At 42.6% G+C, this 21,257-nt stretch overlaps 1 protein-coding gene across 1 annotated transcript in view; it reads right to left on the reverse strand.

The window, feature by feature from the left end:
- The window catches only part of SPEG (striated muscle enriched protein kinase), a 406,747-nt gene that overhangs the window by 82,648 nt on the left and 302,842 nt on the right, over nt 1-21,257 (reverse strand). The window contains exons 16-23 of the mRNA XM_066575507.1: nt 19,618-19,824; nt 19,379-19,502; nt 15,260-15,432; nt 14,487-14,599; nt 14,237-14,405; nt 10,348-10,441; nt 9,650-9,850; nt 6,740-6,800 (exon numbers count right to left, since the gene is read on the reverse strand). Of these exons, the coding sequence (XP_066431604.1) occupies nt 6,740-6,800; nt 9,650-9,850; nt 10,348-10,441; nt 14,237-14,405; nt 14,487-14,599; nt 15,260-15,432; nt 19,379-19,502; nt 19,618-19,824 (1,142 nt within the window). The remainder of the gene's footprint in view (nt 1-6,739; nt 6,801-9,649; nt 9,851-10,347; nt 10,442-14,236; nt 14,406-14,486; nt 14,600-15,259; nt 15,433-19,378; nt 19,503-19,617; nt 19,825-21,257) is intronic.

Raw genomic sequence — 21,257 nt, forward strand, 5'->3', positions numbered from 1 at the left:
CGATTGGCGAGGTCAGTAAGTTGCCCTAAGGGAGAGGAAGATCCTGGACAGGCGTCCCTGCTCGGGTCAGGTTTGGTGACGAAAACCTAACAGTAAGGGACCTGTCAGGGGAGTTTGACCAGGTGTTCCTGCTCGGGTCTGGTTTGGTTACAAAACCTAAGAGTCAGGGAACTGTCAAACGTCTGGACAGGTACTGCTGCTTCTGTAAAGTCTGGTAAGAGACCTAGGAGAGAGGCAACTGCCAGACAGCATCCCGACGGGCAGTGAGACTAAGCCAGCCGTACTGCTGCTCTGCCTATTTGTGTGTGTACGCCCATGTCTTGCCCAAATTGCCAAAAAAGGGTTGTTGTTGACGATAAGTACCCGTGGATGGGAGATTTGTAGACAAGATATCCCCTATCCCGTCCACCGATGTGGCTATGGTCCGCTGGTTGAGGGTTGCAATCCACAAATATTTGTTTATCGTTTGAATGTCCACGAGTGGATCCCATGGTCTGAGGGTAGATTGTTGAATTGTGTAGCGGTAGAACTCCATGAGATTCTAGGACGGGACATACTGTGTCCGGCGTCCGGGGATACTCCTACACTCCTAGATCTGACTGCCATAATTGAAATTGGAAGGCAGCAAACATTGTACCAAGGTCAATTCTTACACCCTTGGTTATCATTGATTAATCAAGCAATCATTCTGCGTGCTCAAAACGTCCTACCTGTCCTTATATAAAGTTAGTGTGCTTGTCTGTTGTGTAGAGCTAATCCTGCTGAGTTCTTTATAGTAGTTATATTCTTGTACATAGGGGGGCAACATTATAGTAGTTATATTCTTGTACGTAGAGGGGCAGTATTATAGTAGTTATATGTTTGTACATGAAAGGCAGTATTATAGTAGTTATATTCTTGTATATAGGGGCAGTATTATAGTAGTTATATTCTTGTACATAGGGGGGCAGTATTATAGTAGTTATATTCTTGTACATAGGGGCAGTATTATAGTAGCTATATTCTTGTACAGAGGGTACAGTATTATAGTAGTTATATACTTGCACGTAGAGGGGCAGTATTATAGTAGTTATATTCTTGTACATAGGAGGCAGTCTTATAGTAGTTATATTCTTAGACATAGGAGTAGTATTATAGTGTTTATATTCTTGTACATAGAAGGCAGTATTATAGTGGTTATATTCTTGTACATAGGGGCAGCATTATAGTAGTTATATTCTTGTACATAGGGGGCAGTATTATAGTGGTTATATTCTTATACATAGGGGCAGTATTATAGTAGTTATGTTCTTGTACACAGGGGCAGGATTATAGTAGTTATATTCTTGTACATATGGGGCAGTATTATAGTAGTTATATTCTTGTACATAGAGGGGCAGTATTATAGTAGTTACATGTTTGTACATGGGAGGCAGTATTATAGTAGTTATATTCTTGTATATAGGGGGCAGTATTATAGTAATTATATTCTTGTACATAGGGGGCAGTATTATAGTAGTAATATTCTTGTACATAGGGGCAGTTTTATAGTAGTTATATTCTTGTACATAGGGTACAGTATTATAGTAGTTATATTCTTGTACATAGGAGGCAGTATTATAATAGTTATATTCTTGTACGTAGAGGGGCAGTTTTATAGTAGTTATATGTTTGTACATGGGAGGCAGTATTATAGTAATTATATTCTTGTATATAGGGGGCAGTATTATAGTAGTTATAGTCTTGTACATAGGGGCAGTATTATAGTAGTTATATTCTTGTACATAGGGTACAGTATTATAATAGTTATATTCTTGTACATAGGAGGCAGTATTATAGTAGTTATATCCTTGTACATAGGGGCAGTATTATAGTAGTTATATTCTTGTACATAGGGGCAGTATTATACTAGTTATATTATTGTACATAGGGGCAGTATTATAGTAGTTATATTCTTGTACATAGGGGGGCAGTATTATAGTAGTTATATTCTTGTACATAGGGGGGCAGTATTATAGCAGTTATATTCTTGTACATAGGGGGCAGTATTATAGTAGTTATATTCTTGTACAAAGGAGGCAGTATTATAGTAGTTATATTCTTGTACGTAGAGGGGCAGTAATATAGTAGTTATATTCTTGTACATAGGGTACAGTATTATAGTAGTTATATGCTTTTACATAGGGGGCAGTATTATAGTAGTTATTTTCTTGGACATAGAAGGCAGTATTATAGTAGTTATATTCTTGGACAGAGAAGGCAGTATTATAGTAGTTATATTCTTGTATATAGGGGCAGTATTATAATAGTTATATTCTTGTACATAGAAGGCAGTATTATAGCAGTTATATTCTAGTACATAGAAGGCAATATTATAGTAGTTATATTCTTGTATATAGGGGGTAGTATTAGAGTAGTTATATGTTTTTACATGGGAGGCAGTATTATAGTTGTTATAATCTTGTACATAGAAGGCAGTATTATAGTAGTTATATTGTTGTACATGTGGGGCAGTATTATAGTAGTTGTATTCTTGTACATAGAAGGCAGTATTTTAGTGGTTATATTCTTGTACGTAGAGGGGCAGTATTATAGTAGTTATATTCTTGTATATAGAAGGCAGTATTATAGTGGTTATATTCTTGTACATAGGGGCAGTATTATAGTAGTTATATTCTTCACATAGGGGCAGCATTATAGTAGTTATATTCTTGTACGTAGAGAGGCAGTATTATAGTAGTTATATTCTTGTACATATGGGGCAGTATTATAGTAGTTATATTCTTGTACATAGAAGGCAGTATTATAGTGGTTATATTCCTGTACATAGGAGCAGTATTATAGTAGTTATATTCTTGTACATAGGTGTAGTGGAAACCCAATATATCTATTTTCTGGACTGCGGACCTTTTGGTAGTGGACAGTGTATTTGTACATTTTAACATTCTGTATAACAAAATGTCATGTTTGCCTTCTGTTCTGATACAGATATAGATATATGTTATTATATCTATGCAATATCTCTACTTCCTGTAATGAAACTTCTATTCCCTAAACTTTGCTGACAAGATAATATATAGTATAAACACGTTACATTTTCTGTCAGGACACGGGGTCCGGGAAACTGGAGGTCCCTGAAAATACCCGCAACCCCTGTCCCTTCCTACTTGCCCCCCTGGGCTACGCCCCAGGGCGACAACTGGGCGACGGTCCCTACACTCACTAAGGAAGGGGGACACGGGGATTAACAAACAGACAGACACTGGAACAAACAACAGCAAGGAGAGTCAGACAATCCGGGTCAGTAACGAGAGGGTACGCGGTACAAGAGGATCAGGCAAAGGCAACGTCAGTTCAAAAGGCGGAGGGTCGGTAACAGGAGTCAGGAGTCAGAAAGATGCAGTACGCTGGTGTAGCAGGAAATCCAAGACTAATACTGGCACTAGTCAGGAGACACCAGCAGGTTTAAATGCTGTCAGAGCTCCCGCCCTAGCAGATGATTGGGGCGGGGAGCCTGACAGCAGCTGAGTGCACCCAGCAGCACTGGGGAACCCGCCCCCAACCCTGCAGGAGGCAGGACAGGAGACACACGTTTGGTTGCCAGGATACCTAGGACGCGACGCGGGGCAACACCCACCGCGTCCCTAGCAACCCGGCGGCGAGGCGGAGCCCGGCGGCAAGGGGAGGTGACGAGGACCGGGGCTCCCCTGCACCGCACAGCGGCCGCACGTGTGATCGGACCGGCGGTGCGGGCACGACAGACCCGCGAACCGCCAGTCCTTACATTTTCCTTCTGTTTTGTGACTTTAGAAGAAGTAGAAATCAGACATAGATAACCGCAGTCTGAAACAGCTACCGCAATAATAACCCAAGCAGTTTTACTGGAAACTTATGCAAATAACACCGGGGGTTTGTGCAATTAATAGTTCAAGATGTAATATCCAATCACATCGGAGGAACCACACGTGGGTCCAAGACAACCCACTCATCTCGTACACCACCTGATGGCCAATCACAGATGACCGGAGGTTGGAAGAATTTCAAGATGCTTATCCAATAATTAAACAATACGTTGTATCTATGTAATCTTTGACCTGCCCAGATGGGCAGATATGTTAACCTCTTTAAAAGAGGCTGCGCGCCCAACATTAAAGCAGAATTGAGGAAGCTTATACATGCTGAACTTGTGTCAGTGTGAAATCTTCTTATGCGCATATAATCAATTCAGAATTAATCTGGAAGGGTGTAAACATTCCAAATTGAGTAAGTCGTTGGACACAAAAGGAAATCCACGACAGTTGGTGGGCCGTACAGGGAGTGATCGATTGGCTCCAAACAGATCGGACGCAAGGCGCGGACATAGGCAACCTTGGACTTGGAGGGCCCAACAAATTATCAGAACCCGGTAAGATAAATTAATTATCTATACCTGTGTGGCTGACTCCAAGCTTGCCTATGTGCCGTGTCAAGGCCGATCAATTTGGATCCGCACGACAGGTATTTTTAAGTCTCGATCACTCGATAAGAACCTGTCATAAGATATAAAAGGAATGTTTGCATGCCTGTTGTCTTGAGAGTACTGGTCGATTGGCGAGGTCAGTAAGTTGCCCTAAGGGAGAGGAAGATCCTGGACAGGCGTCCCTGCTCGGGTCAGGTTTGGTGACGAAAACCTAACAGTAAGGGACCTGTCAGGGGAGTTTGACCAGGTGTTCCTGCTCGGGTCTGGTTTGGTTACAAAACCTAAGAGTCAGGGAACTGTCAAACGTCTGGACAGGTACTGCTGCTTCTGTAAAGTCTGGTAAGAGACCTAGGAGAGAGGCAACTGCCAGACAGCATCCCGACGGGCAGTGAGACTAAGCCAGCCGTACTGCTGCTCTGCCTATTTGTGTGTGTACGCCCATGTCTTGCCCAAATTGCCAAAAAAGGGTTGTTGTTGATGATAAGTACCCGTGGATGGGAGATTTGTAGACAAGATATCCCCTATCCCGTCCACCGATGTGGCTATGGTCCGCTGGTTGAGGGTTGCAATCCACAAATATTTGTTTATCGTTTGAATGTCCACGAGTGGATCCCATGGTCTGAGGGTAGATTGTTGAATTGTGTAGCGGTAGAACTCCATGAGATTCTAGGACGGGACATACTGTGTCCGGCGTCCGGGGATACTCCTACACTCCTAGATCTGACTGCCATAATTGAAATTGGAAGGCAGCAAACATTGTACCAAGGTCAATTCTTACACCCTTGGTTATCATTGATTAATCAAGCAATCATTCTGCGTGCTCAAAACGTCCTACCTGTCCTTATATAAAGTTAGTGTGCTTGTCTGTTGTGTAGAGCTAATCCTGCTGAGTTCTTTATAGTAGTTATATTCTTGTACATAGGGGGGCAACATTATAGTAGTTATATTCTTGTACGTAGAGGGGCAGTATTATAGTAGTTATATGTTTGTACATGAAAGGCAGTATTATAGTAGTTATATTCTTGTATATAGGGACAGTATTATAGTAGTTATATTCTTGTACATAGGGGGGCAGTATTATAGTAGTTATATTCTTGTACATAGGGGCAGTATTATAGTAGCTATATTCTTGTACAGAGGGTACAGTATTATAGTAGTTATATACTTGCACGTAGAGGGGCAGTATTATAGTAGTTATATTCTTGTACATAGGAGGCAGTCTTATAGTAGTTATATTCTTAGACATAGGAGTAGTATTATAGTGTTTATATTCTTGTACATAGAAGGCAGTATTATAGTGGTTATATTCTTGTACATAGGGGCAGCATTATAGTAGTTATATTCTTGTACATAGGGGGCAGTATTATAGTGGTTATATTCTTATACATAGGGGCAGTATTATAGTAGTTATGTTCTTGTACATAGGGGCAGGATTATAGTAGTTATATTCTTGTACATATGGGGCAGTATTATAGTAGTTATATTCTTGTACATAGAGGGGCAGTATTATAGTAGTTACATGTTTGTACATGGGAGGCAGTATTATAGTAGTTATATTCTTGTATATAGGGGGCAGTATTATAGTAATTATATTCTTGTACATAGGGGGCAGTATTATAGTAGTAATATTCTTGTACATAGGGGCAGTTTTATAGTAGTTATATTCTTGTACATAGGGTACAGTATTATAGTAGTTATATTCTTGTACATAGGAGGCAGTATTATAATAGTTATATTCTTGTACGTAGAGGGGCAGTTTTATAGTAGTTATATGTTTGTACATGGGAGGCAGTATTATAGTAATTATATTCTTGTATATAGGGGGCAGTATTATAGTAGTTATAGTCTTGTACATAGGGGCAGTATTATAGTAGTTATATTCTTGTACATAGGGTACAGTATTATAATAGTTATATTCTTGTACATAGGAGGCAGTATTATAGTAGTTATATCCTTGTACATAGGGGCAGTATTATAGTAGTTATATTCTTGTACATAGGGGCAGTATTATAGTAGTTATATTATTGTACATAGGGGCAGTATTATAGTAGTTATATTCTTGTACATAGGGGGGCAGTATTATAGTAGTTATATTCTTGCACATAGGGGGGCAGTATTATAGCAGTTATATTCTTGTACATAGGGGGCAGTATTATAGTAGTTATATTCTTGTACAAAGGAGGCAGTATTATAGTAGTTATATTCTTGTACATAGGAGGCAGTAATATAGTACATATAATCTTGTGTATTGGGGGATTATTATAGTAACTATTTCTATATGAATATTCTGTATCTACTCACCTCTGATTCCGAGACTGTAGGTTTGCGGATTACTCTGTCTAGAAGCTCCTCTTTGGAACAGCTGCACATAGTGAAGGAATAAATCTTCTATGTTGTTCAGGGGAGCATCGGTCTCCCCAGTGAAAACGTAACCTGACTGTAAATATTCACAGCTATGTGGTGATAATTAAATGTAATCCAAAAAAAAACATTGTGATTTTTAAAGACAGTACTATTTAGAATTAGATCATGTATATGGAATTTTGGATCAGTTTCTGTGACAATTTATAATAAACATGCACATTCGGAAGATTTATGTCAGTACCATAGAAGAGGAAGAAACTGCACTGCAGACTTAGGCCACTCTCTCGCATGCCGCTTTTTACCACTATTAGTGAGGTGCCCGAGTGCTGCAATAATTATGGTACAACCCTCCCACTCATTTCAAATGGGACCTCGCAGACCTGCACTCAAAAGCGGTAACTCTGCGATTTTTTTCTTTTGCACAGTCTGTTCTTTTTTCATGTGTTTTAGCGCTTTTTATTGCACCTCATCCCTCATTACAATAATGCAATACATTAAAAAGCGCTATCAAATGCCGTGATAAGTGTTTAAAAATGCCGCTTACAATGGCGGTAAAATTGCCCCGATTTTGAGCGGCGTTTTCTGAACGCACGTCCTGGCTCCATGGTCTTAGAATAAAAAGTATAGTTTCATTTAATCAGAGTTTGAAAGTGTGAGACAAACATAGCAACGGCTAGGGCATCCTGTCCTTTTTCAAACTGTATGGAAGGCAAGTCAAGGCCAAAAGGTCAACCCTACGTTTGTCTCACATTTTGAAATCCTGATGAAACGAAACAATAGTTTTCATTGTATCCATAGTCTGTCGTATGGTTCCTTCCTCTTCTTTGGTCGTGACTGAAGGTCTTGGACAGTGTGGATGGGTATGGGGAATAACTTGTTGATCAGTGGGGGACTCACTGCTGAGAATCCCGCCTATCTCAAGAACGGGGGTCTCATATTCCCTGTCCTGCTCAATTCAGGGTTACTGCAACTGCGCAGGGTGAAGGAAACTGAATGAAGCTCTGGTCACGCAAACGCACTCCATTCACTTTTAGTGGAACTGCCAAGATATCTGAGTGGCATCTGCTTAGGTATTTTCAAGAAGAGACCCCCACCATGACAGGAGAGTGGGGCACGGGAGACCAGTTCTCGATATGGTGGGGGTCTCAACGGTATGACCACCACTGATCAGATATCCTATTATAGGGAATAACTTGATTTTCCAGTACAACCCCTTTTTAAAAAGTTTTTCAAGACTCTAACCCTTTGCAATCCAATTTTGAATTCAGAATTTCCTAGGGGGCTTTCTCTTTCTGCCATTATACAATGGCGCCATCTGCTGGCTAGAGCCAGTACTGCGGTATGGGACATGCTGGAGAGGCCCCTGACAACAGAGCAGCCAGTAATATACAGTAAGAGTACCCTGCCGGACGTCTTCCGACATCGGAGCTGTACAGCCTTCAATCAGAAAGTCTTCAGATGTCAGACAGTGGATTGGAAAGGGTTAAGATTGATGGTTTACTCTTAGCTACAGTAAAGAACTCCCGGAAATAGGTGTGTGGCGCTGCGCCTGGATACACTATGAAGGGTGCACGGCACTCGCCAGAGACCCTTAACAATCAAACATCGATGATTTACCTTAACCCCTTAAGAAGAACACAGCTATTTTTTGTTTTTTCCTTCACGCGTGAAAAAATAACTTCTACACTTTTCCGTCGACATAGCCATCTCAGGGCTCGCTTATTTTGCGGGACGAGCTGTATTTTTCAACAGTAACATTTAATGTACTGAAAAACATTTTCAAATTAAAGAAAGATAAAATGTAAAAAAACCCTCAATTTCATCATTCTGGGGGGGGGGGGGGGGTTCTTTTTACGGTGTACATGATGTGGCAAAATGACGTATTAACTTTATTCTGTGAGCCAGTACTATTTTGGCGGTAATAAATTCATATAGTTTTTTTGTTCTATTACTTAAAAAAAATAAAATATCTTTTAAAAAATTGCTTTCTGTCGCCGTCTTATGACCACCATAGGTTTTTTCTATTTTTCCGACGATGGGCTTATGTATGAAGGCTTGTTTTTTTGTGGGACAACCTGTTCTGTTGACATCATTTTGGGGTACTTACTGTTTTTTGATCACTTTTATAACATTTCTTCTTGGAGACGAGGTGACAAAAAAAACACATTTTTGGCATTATATCTTTTTTTCTGACTGTTCACTGCACAGGATAAATAATGCATACGCTTAACAGATCTGACTTTTATGGATACATCGATGCCGCATCAGTATTTTAACTTTTATATTAAAAATAGGGAAAAGGTTTTTTTCTTAAAAATTGTTATATATTTTAGTTTTTATAATAATTTTAAAAAGTTTATTTGGCTTATTTTTATTTGTTATAGGGGACCTGAACTAGCGGTCAACTGGTCTCTTATACATTATACTACAACGCTTCAATATTGTAGTATATTGTATTTCTGCACCCATTTCATTAAGAAGTGTCACAGGCACATCTCAATAGGCAGAAATACATGGCAGCCCTTGGAGGGCCATTCGGGAGACAGAGAGAGCTCGTTCCCTCTGTCCTAAACCATCATGCAGCTCAATAGTAGATCCATTAACAGCAACTTTCTGATGATCTTCATGTAGTAACAGAGAAAAATGGAAAAGAGTAACTTATGACTGCAGAATCTGACAACACATAGAGATTGTTTGTAGACTGTAACCATGGAGACACACAGGTCTGCATGGGAGCTATGTACATAAAACGGTAGTTTTATTCTTTATACCATATATTAGTCTCTTCCCTTCTTTACCATCATCCCTGTCCTAATGTATTCCTATAACCCCGCTAGTAGTGGATACAGCTCCATGATGATAATCAGTGCACTTCTCTTCTCAAACACCTCCTGAAAGTAAACGATCCTCTCGTGACTGAGCCGGGACAGGATGCTCATCTCCTTCCGTGCGCTCTCCCTACATGCCCCTCTGGATGAAATGAACTTTGCAGCAAAATCCAACCCGCTGTTTTTCTCCACCACGTGTCGTACGTAGGAGAATGCACCTCTGTGGACATGAGAAAGAGGGATTATTTGTAATGCACCAGATAACATAGTAAAACATAAGAGGAGAGAGCGGTACACATGTGCCGTGCAGCCCTAGGGGTGTAACTATTGGGGGTTAGAGGTAGCAGTTACACCCAGTCGCCGGTGTCTGAGAGTGATCATTGCTCTCTATTGCCCATAAGAAGACCCCAGTTTTATAAACGACACAAGGTAGGTGGGGGCCAAATTACGCGTTCTGCATTGGGGTCCAGGAGCTTCAAGTTCCACCTCTCAGATCTGTCTGGATTACTAGCTTCCAGATTAAAAGATCATTACTTTACAGATTTGATGGTTGACAAAACGAGTGCCATGGTGCAATATGTGGCTACTGGTAGACTGACCAGGGTTATCAAGAACTACGACTAGCAAAAATGAAACAGAGACCCTCAATATAGTTTATGATACGTGCCTAAACCCCTATAATGTCTACATGATACAGGGACACAAAGTGACACTTGCCTTCCGATCTCCTTGTGAATGGTGTAGTAATCAGAGAGTCGGCGAAATTTCAGTCCATCAGACTCGTCCAGCGCTGAACCGACTCCTGGTTCTTCTGTACAAAAAAAACCCAAAACGTCAAATACAGGATCCTTAAAGGGGATTTTCCATGAATGGAATCTGTCAACTACTTTCAGCTTAGCTGAAAGTAGGTGACCTGCTGAGTCCAGGGATGTAAGTGTTATACTTACTTCCCCCTGTCATACCCCCGGTGTCAGTGCTGAAAGCCGCAGCATAATGCATTGAGTGGTGCACTAAGTAGTCTGCCTGTTCTAATTTTATAATGGGCAGACTACTTAGCAGCCCCGCTCAATGCATTACCGGAGAAGGTAAGTATAACACTTACATCCCTTAACACAACTGGTCATCTACTTTCAGCTGACCATGACATGTGACTGCTGTAACCAATCACTGGATATAGAAGGTCACTATTGTGGCCATTGATTGGCTGCAGCAGTCACATGTCCTGATCAGCAATAACCAGGAAGGACAGATTGATTGTGAAGCAATTTTAAGTCATGGGAAACCCCCTTTAAGCAATGGGAGTCAAACTGCCAATAATTCCTTAGTTTTTTCTGTTTCTGGGACAATTAATAATGACAGAGCCGGCCCCAGGCATAGGCAGGCCCATGACTGACGGGGTCACTGGGTGCTCCCATGTCTACTCCACCCTTGGCTTTACCCTGGTTGTCATTTACCCCCACAGCCCATTGGGTCCTTGCGTCTTCTCAGTTTTGGTGCTGTCACCTGTAGTTACAGCTGAGGGGTTATCTCGCAGTTTTATATCCAGCTGAATGGCAAGTCGTGTCCAATTATGTATGCTCCTGTAATGCTATGTATCTAGCCAGATTTGCCTTTGGGAATGTATGAAAGCCATTACAACTGGCTGTCACCCAGATTTCCTAAAAGGTAGATATAATAGAAATGGCTGAACAGACCTAATAGAAAAGGACAACTTAAAGGGGTTGTACCAGAATTAGTATTTATCACCTATCCACAGGATAGGTGATGAAAGTCTGATCCTTAAGGTAAGGTGACCAAAAATCCCGATTTAAGTGGGACAGTCCTGCTTTGGGACCCTGTGTCCCGCTTTCCACCAGGACCCCAGCGGGACAGCTGTTTGTCCTGCTTTCAGGACATTTGTCCTGCTTTTGGGATGTTCTGTCACCAAGGGGTGAAATTACCAGCCGGAGTGCTGCAGCTAATTTCCAGTCAAAATCTGCAGCAATGGTACAGATTTTAACTGTTTTTTAGATGCAGAAATGCTGCAGAATTTGCTCCCTATCCTTTTTGAACTGGCCCTGTACTTTTTATAAGGGTGACTACCCACTACAGTTTTTTTTCACTGCAGCGTTTCTTTTTGTGCAGGGGTCTATGGGACTTGTAATGTTAAAATCGCGATCGCGCAAAATCGCGGCTCCCATAGACCCCTGCAGAAAAAAAAAAATGCTGCGAATTTCGCAGTAAGAAAAAAAACTAGTGGGTAGTCACCCTAAGGGCGAGCACCCACTGGCGTTTTTTTACCTGCGTTTTGCGTTTTGCGTTTTTCCTGCACAGGCATAGAGATAACATGTGTTCCTGTCCACTGGCGTTTTTTTTGCGTTGCGTTTGCGTTTTTAACATAGGAACTGTCAGTTGCATATGTGTCCTTATTTTCTCCATGGAAATTAATGGCAAAGCCGCGAAAACGCCGCGAAAACGCCGCGAAAAACGCCGCGGAAAACGCGCGGAAAAAACGCGGGACACGCGGCGAAAACGCTGCGTTTTTTCCCGCGGGAAACGCAAACGCCAGTGGGTGCTCGCCCTAATGTTGGAGGTAAAATCATACGTTGTGATAAGCCCCACCCCTGACCACACCCCTATGTCTTGCTTTGACCCTAGGAAAATCTGGTCACCTTAGTTAAGGGTTCTCAACCCTGGGACCTCCACTGATACTGGGATAAAGGGTCCATGTCTCCCTTTTCTTGTCACTTCAGGCATGCTTCTAGCACCCGCAGTTACATTACATTGCATGGAGCCATGGCACGCATGCGCAGCCACTACTCACTCCTCTTATCTCGATAGTGGTGATGGAAAAATCCAAATGCTTGTAATCGGATATCTCTGGCAGCCCAATGAAAATAAATAAAGTGTCACTGTACATGCGAGGCCATCGCTTCATTCAATCTCCTTTGCAGTGTGGGGGCTGTGATGAGCTCAAGGCGAGGAGAATGGGGGAAACTGGACCCCTGTTCTCAGGATCAGCAGTGAGACCCCCATCAATTAGACTTTTAGCACCAATCCTATGGTGATAAACGTTCATTCTAGTACAACCCCTTTAAGGGGGAATTGCTGCATTTGTGTTATTCCCAATGATATCTGATCACAGGGTATCTTGATCCTGAGTGATCGGCTATAATCTGCGGATGAACCTGGTAACAAGTGTAAATTTGTCCTACAGCATCACCACAGGGCAACTGAAGTATTACACTGTGCCTATTAAAAATCAATGGGATATAAATATAATGCATGGGCATGCTATACACCTCCTCCCGTGACATCTCTGTACCTTTCCTCTAAAACCTCACCAACTGTCTGTCCGCTGTCTCTAACACTATATCCTCTCTCTACCTAAAACTAAACCTCTCTAAAACTGACTTATTGGTATTTCCACCCTCCACTAACCGACCTCATCCTGACATCTCCATCTAAGTGTGTGGCGCCACCATAACTTCCAAACAGCATGCCTGCTGCCTTGGGGTCATATTCAACTCTGATCTATCATTTACCCCCTACATCCAATCTCTGGCCCGAACATGTCAGCTGCACCTCAAGAACATCGCAAGAATCCGCTCTTTTCTCACTGAAGACACGCTAAAACCGCTTACTGTTGCCCTCATCCACTCTCAGCTCGATTATTGCAACTCTTTGCTGATCGGCCTTCCCTGCACCAGACTCTACCCTCCCCAATCCATCCTAAATGCGGCAGCCAAGCCCATCTTCCTGTCCAGCGGATACTCGGACACCTCTGCCCTGTGCCGGTCACTGCACTGGCTGCCCGTTAAATACAGAATTCAATTTAAACTCATTACCTTCATCCACAAAGCCCTCCGCAGCGCAGCACCCGCCTATATTGCCTCCCTCCTCTCAATCCATCACCCAGCCCAGGCTCTCCACTCTGCTAAAGAAACCAGACTGCGCGCCCCTCTAATTCGAACTTCTCATTCCCGCCTCCAAGACTTCTCCAGAGCAGCACCGGTCCTCTGGAACGCACTACCAAAGGATACCCAGGCAATCCAGGACTCGCAGAACTTCAGGCGTGCTCTAAAAACGCACCTCTTCAGGGAGGCATACCGCATACCCTAAACAAACCCCTCTGTACTCCGCCTGATAACATGCTCCCTGACCTACTGACTGCAATCCCTGCTAGCCATCATAAACCGCTCCTGCAGTCATACTGTTTCTGCTGTCACACGGCTAAATGTCTGACCATTGTCTATGTGTATATCACCCCTCACTCTCCCCCCCCCCCCTCGCCATACCGTGCACATCTCCAGCCCCTTTACCTTCTGTATCACCCCATTACTTGTAGTATGTAAGCTCGTTGGAGCAGGACCCTCACCCCTACTGTTTCCATCAACTGATTACTCTGTAACCGTGGTTCTGTAATTTTTGTACTTTTGCCTGTCTGTATTCCTCCTGTCTATGTAAGCGCTGCGGAATATGTTGGTGCTATACAAATAAAGATTATTATTATATGCTGGGTCCTCCAGAGACAAGATGAGATGCTTTTAGTAGGTGCTGTGAATGGAGGCACTGTATTATTTACGCTAGCAGATGGGTTTTCTAGACTAGTTAGCCAGTATCTTACCTTTGCACACCTGCAGCTCAGCCTTACAGGACACTTCTCCTGCCACATTGCGGGCCGTGCAGGTATACACCCCCGAGTCCTCAGGAGTCGCATTCAGGATAACCAGGGAGCACTCTGCATCATCATATACAAAATTAAAGTGTCCGCTTTCCACCAGGAGCTCCCCGTCCTGAGGAAGACAAATAGGTGATTACTGGAAGATATCGACCAATGCAAATGAGGAGGAGGGGCCAAGGAGACACGGACACACCTTGTACCACATTATATCCGGCACTGGTTTTCCATCCACGACAACTACAAAGCGAGCGGTTTCTCCAGCCCTAATTTCTATGTCTTCCATGATAGATTCAAAGCGAGGAGACTCTGAAGAGAACAAGCAGAAAGCTGATCCAAGCGGTTGCACACCTCTGCACGGGAACCACAAACCTTCCATAAATGCCTACGTAGCGGCATATTTGCATAAGTCCCACCCCCTTTAACAATAATTGGAGACAATTTCCTATTTTGGGCAGTGCAAATGTTTAACCACAATTATTTATGTTTTTACCCAGGGAACATCTTTCCAATTAGCTCAATATCATTTTGCAATGTAGAAAGATATGTTCACATTCGCATGATTTTATATGTTGCTCCAAAACCTGCAAAATAAAAAATGAAGCAACTATGCAAATAGTTTAATTAAACCAGTTTATGTACTCAGCTTCAATACAGATCTATGTGTCTCCATGGTAACAGACTACAAACAATCTCTGTGTAGTCTAATCCTGCAGTCATACTCCTTTCCATCTTTCCCTATGTTAAATGTACAGTAGGTCAGCAAGAAAAAGGGAAGGAATGGGCTGGCGTGTGACCGACTTGTAGGCTGTAATCTAGAGGTCTGCATATCAGCTGTGTACACAATACGGTGGGATATTTTTAATGAAGATCATTCACAAAATTGCTTCATTTGTCCGACCACGGTCAAATCTATATGGTCTATGGCCACTTTTACATATTGTAGCCTTCCTACCGTTGGTACTTTACCTGCAAGCTCTATGTTGATGGTGCATTTGTCGGCGCCATACCGGTTTCTAGCTTCAAAGAACAACGGTCCAAGAAATGACTTCTTAGGACTGAAGATGGTGAGTGAGTGCTGGTCGTCATCGGGCATACTCATCTCACAGACGCCAACCACACTGCGCAGAATTGTGCTTCCTCTAGAGAGAAGGACTTGTGTTTATAATGATGCAGGAAAATAGCTCTCCTCCATAATGGCGCGTTCACACGTGGCGGAGCTGCTGCGGATTTGTTGTGGAATTTCAAGCAGTGGATCCGCGGCAAAACCGCAGGTTAGAGTTACAGTACAGTCACAGCAGGAAATCCGCAGCATTTCCGCAGTGTGTGAACGCACCCCATGGAAGCCAAAAAATGTCTATAAAATGACTTCGATACAAAGGCGCCTTCACACCGGAACACTCTCACGAGAGTGAGTAAAAACGCATGATTATGAAACCAATTAATTTCAATGGTTTCATTCTGTTTTCGATGATTTTCACTCCTGTGATGCTGCGAGAAAAAAGATTTAAAAATCGCAGGATCTCATATCTTCTTGCGATATTGCCCATTGTTTCTGACGGGGCTGGCGGCAGCAGCAGCGCCGACCGTATTGAAAACATAGGGAGAACATCGCGATCCTCTGCAGCTGCTGTGACAGGGGATTCCTTCATCCCTGGGGGGATTCTCCTCATCACTGAACACTGTGATAGCAGTAGCAAGGTGTTCAGTGATGAGGGGACTTCCCGCAGGGATGAAGAAATTCCCTGCCACAGCTATCACAGGTACAGCAGGGGATCACAATCTTCTCCCATTGCTTTTAATGGGGCCGGCGCTGCTGCTGCCCCAGTGAAAGCAATGGGGTGAAGGGATTCCCCACAGTGATGCAAGGCTGTTTTCAGATGAAAACACCTCGCATCCAGGGGTTTTTAGAAGATTTGCAAGAGTGATATCGGACCGTGAATCACGTCTCAACATCGCTCTCACCAGTGTGCAGGAGCCATAATCAATATCTCACTTTAGAGGCAGACTTAAGATTTTTCTTCCTTGTTAGCGCTCATTAGCAAGGAGCCAAGGATGCTGCACACTGCAACACTGACTCCCCTGGTATAAAGATGGCATTACACATTGCCACCAGGTAAGAATTTTGCTTTCCAAAGTCAATGTTTGACTCCGGAAGGAATCTTAAAACATGACAGATCTGTTCCTGCCTCCTTTCAGAGCTCATCGGCTGAGAATAGGAATACTATTACAATGTTGCAAGAGCCATAACTTGTTGGCATAGCTCCTCTGTGGCTTTTTTTTTACAAGTTGTATTTTTTAATGGCATCACTCTGGGGTAACATATAACTTGTTGTATAACTTTTATGACATTTTTGGGGGGAGATGCAAAAACCCCTCGGAAGTTCTGCCATTGTTTTTGGGGTATTTTTTTACTGCGTTCAGCATTCGGTAAAAATAGCATGAAAACTTTCTTATCTGGATCAGTGCGATTACGGCCATGCCAAGTTTATGTGTTTTTTTTTTTTTTTACGACTTTTGCAGAACAACAACACATTTTTAACCCCTTAAGGACATGGCCTATTTTGGGCTTTAGGACGCAACGATTTTTGGCGGATTTTCTCCATTTTTCAAAAGCCATAACTTTTTTATTTTTCCGTCGACGCGGCCATATAAGGGCTTGTTTTTTGCGTGGCGAACTGTAGTTTTTATCGGCATCATTTTTGGGTACATAAGAATATATTGTAAAAGTTTTATTATTTTTTTTATGATAACAGGGAGAGAAAACGCATCAATTCTGCCATAGAATTTTTTTTTTACAGCGTTAATCATGCAGCATAAATGACACAATCCATTTTTCCTGCGGGTCGGTACGGTTAGAACGATACCAAAATTCTTACTTTTTTTTAGATTTTTTCTACTTTTCTGCAATAAAAACTGCTTTTTTGGAAATCTTTTTTTTTCTAAATCGCTGCATTTAAAGTCCTGCAACTTTTTATTTTTCTATGTACGGAGCTGTGTGAGGGCTTATTTTTTGCGCAATGAGCTGTAGTTTTTATTGGTACCATTTTGGGGTACATAGCTTTTTTGATCACTTTTATAGCTTTTTTAGGGAGGCAAAATGCTAAAAATTAGCATTTTGCCTCGGTTTTTTAGTGTTTTTTTTAAACGCTTTTTCCCCTGCATAGTCAAAATCATGTGCACCATATTGTACGCATCGTCCCGGATGCAACAATACCAAATATGTGGGGTTTTCATATTTTTTTTTACCTTTTTTTATGCTAATATGTGAAAAAGTATATAAAAAGGGTTTTTTTACTTTTTTTTTTTACATTTTTCTTTTTTATTTATTTTTCTTTTCTTTTTTTTTTTACACTGTTTGTGTCCCACTGGGGCACTTGCAGCACTTATGATCGCTGTGATAAGGCATGGCAGGGCTACTGCCCTTCCATGCCTTATCGCTTATACAGCGATCACAGGCTTTGGCAATACAGGACGCCAGTGTCTAGCATCATGTTGCCATAGCAACCAGCCGGGCTCTCTGGAATTATATCGCGAGAGCCTGGTGATGTCACAGAGGGAGCGCGCTCCCTCTGTGAACCCCTCCCATGTCGCGATCTACATAAATCGCGGCAGGAAAAAGGTTAACAGCGTGGGGGCGCATCTATGACTGACAGCCGTCTCCCGCTGCGGGATAGCGCGAGATCATAAGTGATCTCGTGCTATCTCCAGGACGTAAGTTTACGCCCTGTTGCGGGAAGGGGTTAAAGAGAAACAATAGACTCTGTATTTCCACATTTTAAGACCCATAGCATTTTCTGGCAACGGAGCTCTGTGAGGGCTTGTCTTTTGCGGAAAGTGTTGTAGTTTGTGATGCTACCATTTTGAGGTATATGTGACTTTTGGATTATTTCTATTGTGTTTTTTGGAGGGCGAAGAAAAGAAAAATAGCAATTCTGGGATTAGTTTTTAAAAATTATTTATATGGCCCTCACTACGTATGATAAATATGTTTATTGTGTGAGCCATTCCGAACGCAGTAATACCTACTATGTGCTACTTTTTTATAAATCTCTTTGGTATTTTATCTAATTGAAAATGGTTTTTGTGGGGAAAATGCAAATGTATTTATAAACTGGATTTTCGGTCCTTAGGGCGCCCACCCACTGGCGTTTGCGATTTTCGTGCGTGAAAAACGCAGCGTTTTTGGCGCGTTTTCCGCACGTTTTTCGTGGCTTTTTTGCTGCATTTTCGCAGCTTTTTCCGTCAATTTACATTGACATTCATGGGTGCATTAAGAGAAAAATAAGGACACATATGCAACTGACAGTTCCTATGTTAAAAATTGCAACGGACTGAAAAAAAAAACGCCAGTGGACAGGAGTACATTCAAAACTAATTGCTCTTGAGAATAAACGCAAAACGCAAAGGAAAAAAAATCGCCAGTGGGTGGGCGCCCTAAATTAAACATTATTGAGCCTTTTTTGATGCTACTTTCTAGTTTCTCAAGGGGACTTGAAGATGCAATAGTTTGATTACTAGGATAGTACACTGCATTACTTATGTAGTGCATTCTATTTAAGGGGTTTTCCAGGGAAATATTCCATCATCAGGATAGGTCATCAATGGTTGATCAGCCGGGGTCCATCGCTCGGGACCCCAACCGATCAGCTGAGGGGGCGCATGCTGTCAGTGCTGCAAATATACAGAGGTCGGAGCTGAAGCCTCCGCACCAACTCCCGTGTAGTGGCCAGCGCTTGTAACTGCAGGCACAGCTCACGTTGATTTCAATGAGAGACGTAACTGCAGTTACAAGCGCCGGCCACTACACAGAGGTCGGTGCAGAAGCTTCCGCTCAAACCTCTGTGTATTGGCGGCGCTGACAGCATGCTTCTGCTCAGCTGATCAGTCAGGGTTCTGAGTACCGGACCCCGGCCGATCAACTATCGATGACCTATCCTGAGGGTAAGTCATCAATGGTATTTCCCTTTAAGCCTATGACTGCAGACTGTTCACCTCTGCCAGAGGCGGGATCTTTTAGGCTGAGCTTCATGGCAGACATGGAGGCCTTCGTCCGTTTTCTGGCTACCATGGGTACCTATTAGTTACCTCTTCCAGGTGACTATGGCATCAACGTGGTTCAGGGTCACAGTGACACATAATAGATGATTTTCTACCATGTACATGAGCTCGGGGCGATCTGTAATGACTGGCACCTCCTGTTGGTAGGGACCTGTAACAGCAAGTGATGTGTAATAGAATCATTCCCACTGACAGCATGCATTGGATATCATTGACTAACCTGAAAGCGCTATTAAATGTATCACACTCCACAGACTTCCTCTCACCTCGGTCTAGGAGTTTGACGCTGTCACTGGGTTGGGAGGGTTTGCTGTGTGCAGTTGTGGTGTGTGTGACCACGCGGAATAGATATTGGTAACCTTTAGTCAGTGACTTGATGCAATAGCTGGTCTCCTTCAGGTTGCTGGCAATGACCGTCCACTGGACTGAACCCACGGCCTGCTGCTGCACGGAGTACGTAAGCTGCGCCAGATCTGTAAAGAGATGCAGTGTCCCTGAGATCTTTCATAGAGAGTCATTTAAAATCATGTTGGTTTTTATTAGAAACAGTCAGCAAGTTTATTCTTAGACACCTGCCAAACAGTTTTGCAAATCACCTTTTGATAAGGTATAGGATGGGGGAATAGATTGTTATAGATATATTATAAATTACTTCATAGTGTCTGGTATATATTGATCGCATTTCCCAGCATGCAAATCACTAGAAAGTCTTCTGTGCAACCCTGAAGGCTGTCTGGAGAATAGTGAGTGCAGCTCCGGAGTATAATACAGGATGTAACTCAGGAGCAGTAGAGGATAAGTAATGTATGTACACAGTGACTCCACCAGCAGAAAAGTGAGCGCAGCTCCGGAGTATAATACAGGATGTAACTCAGGGTCAGTACAGGATAAGTAATTTATGTACACAGTGTCTCCACCAGCAGAATAGTGGGTGCATTTCTGGAGTATAATACAGGATGTAACTCAGGATCAGTACAGGATAAGTAATGTATGTACACAGTGACTCCACCAGTAGAATAGTGAGTGCAGCTCTGGAGTATAATACAGGATGTAACTCAGGGTCAGTACAGGATAAGTAATGTATATACACAGTGACTCCACCAGCAGTATAGTGAGTGCAGCTCTAGAGTATAATACAGGGTGTAACTCAGGATAAGTACAGGATAAGTAATGTATGTACACAGTGACTCCACCAGCAGAATAGTGAGTGCAGCTCTGGTGTATAATACAGGATGTAACTCAGGATCAGTACAGGATAAGTAATGTATGTACACAGTGACTCCACCAGCAGAATAGTGAGTGCATCTCTGGAGTATAATACAGGATGTAACTCAGGATCAGCATAGGATAAGTAATGTATGTACACAGCGACTCCACCAGCAGAATAGTGAGTACAGCTCTGGAGTATAATACAGGATGTCACTCAGGATCAGTACAGGATAAGTAATGTATGTACACGGTGACTCCACCAGCAGAATAGTGAGTGCAGCTCTAGAGTATAATACAGGATGTAACTCAGGATCAGCATAGGATAAGTAATGTATGTACACAGCGACTCCAGCAGCAGAATAGTGAGTGCAGCTCTGGAGTATAATACAGGATGCAACTCAGGATCAATACAGGATAAGTAATGTATGTAAACAATGACTGCACCAGCGGAATAGTGAGTGCAGCTCTGGAGTTTAATATAGGATGCACCTCAGGTTCAGTACAGTATAAGTAATGTTTGTGCAGAGTGACTCCACCAGCAGGATAGTGAGTGCAACTCTGGAGTAAGGTGTGGTTTGTTGGAGCTCCTTAGAGAACCAGGGTGTGGTTGCAGTCCCAGCTGGAAGTTTGGTTTGGATCCCAGGATCAGAGCACGTAGCTGGGCTTCTTGTTCTATGGAGTCACGCAATTCCCCCCC

Source organism: Eleutherodactylus coqui, chromosome 8, assembly GCF_035609145.1.
Source record: "Eleutherodactylus coqui strain aEleCoq1 chromosome 8, aEleCoq1.hap1, whole genome shotgun sequence".
Classification (NCBI taxonomy): Eukaryota; Metazoa; Chordata; class Amphibia; order Anura; family Eleutherodactylidae; genus Eleutherodactylus; species Eleutherodactylus coqui.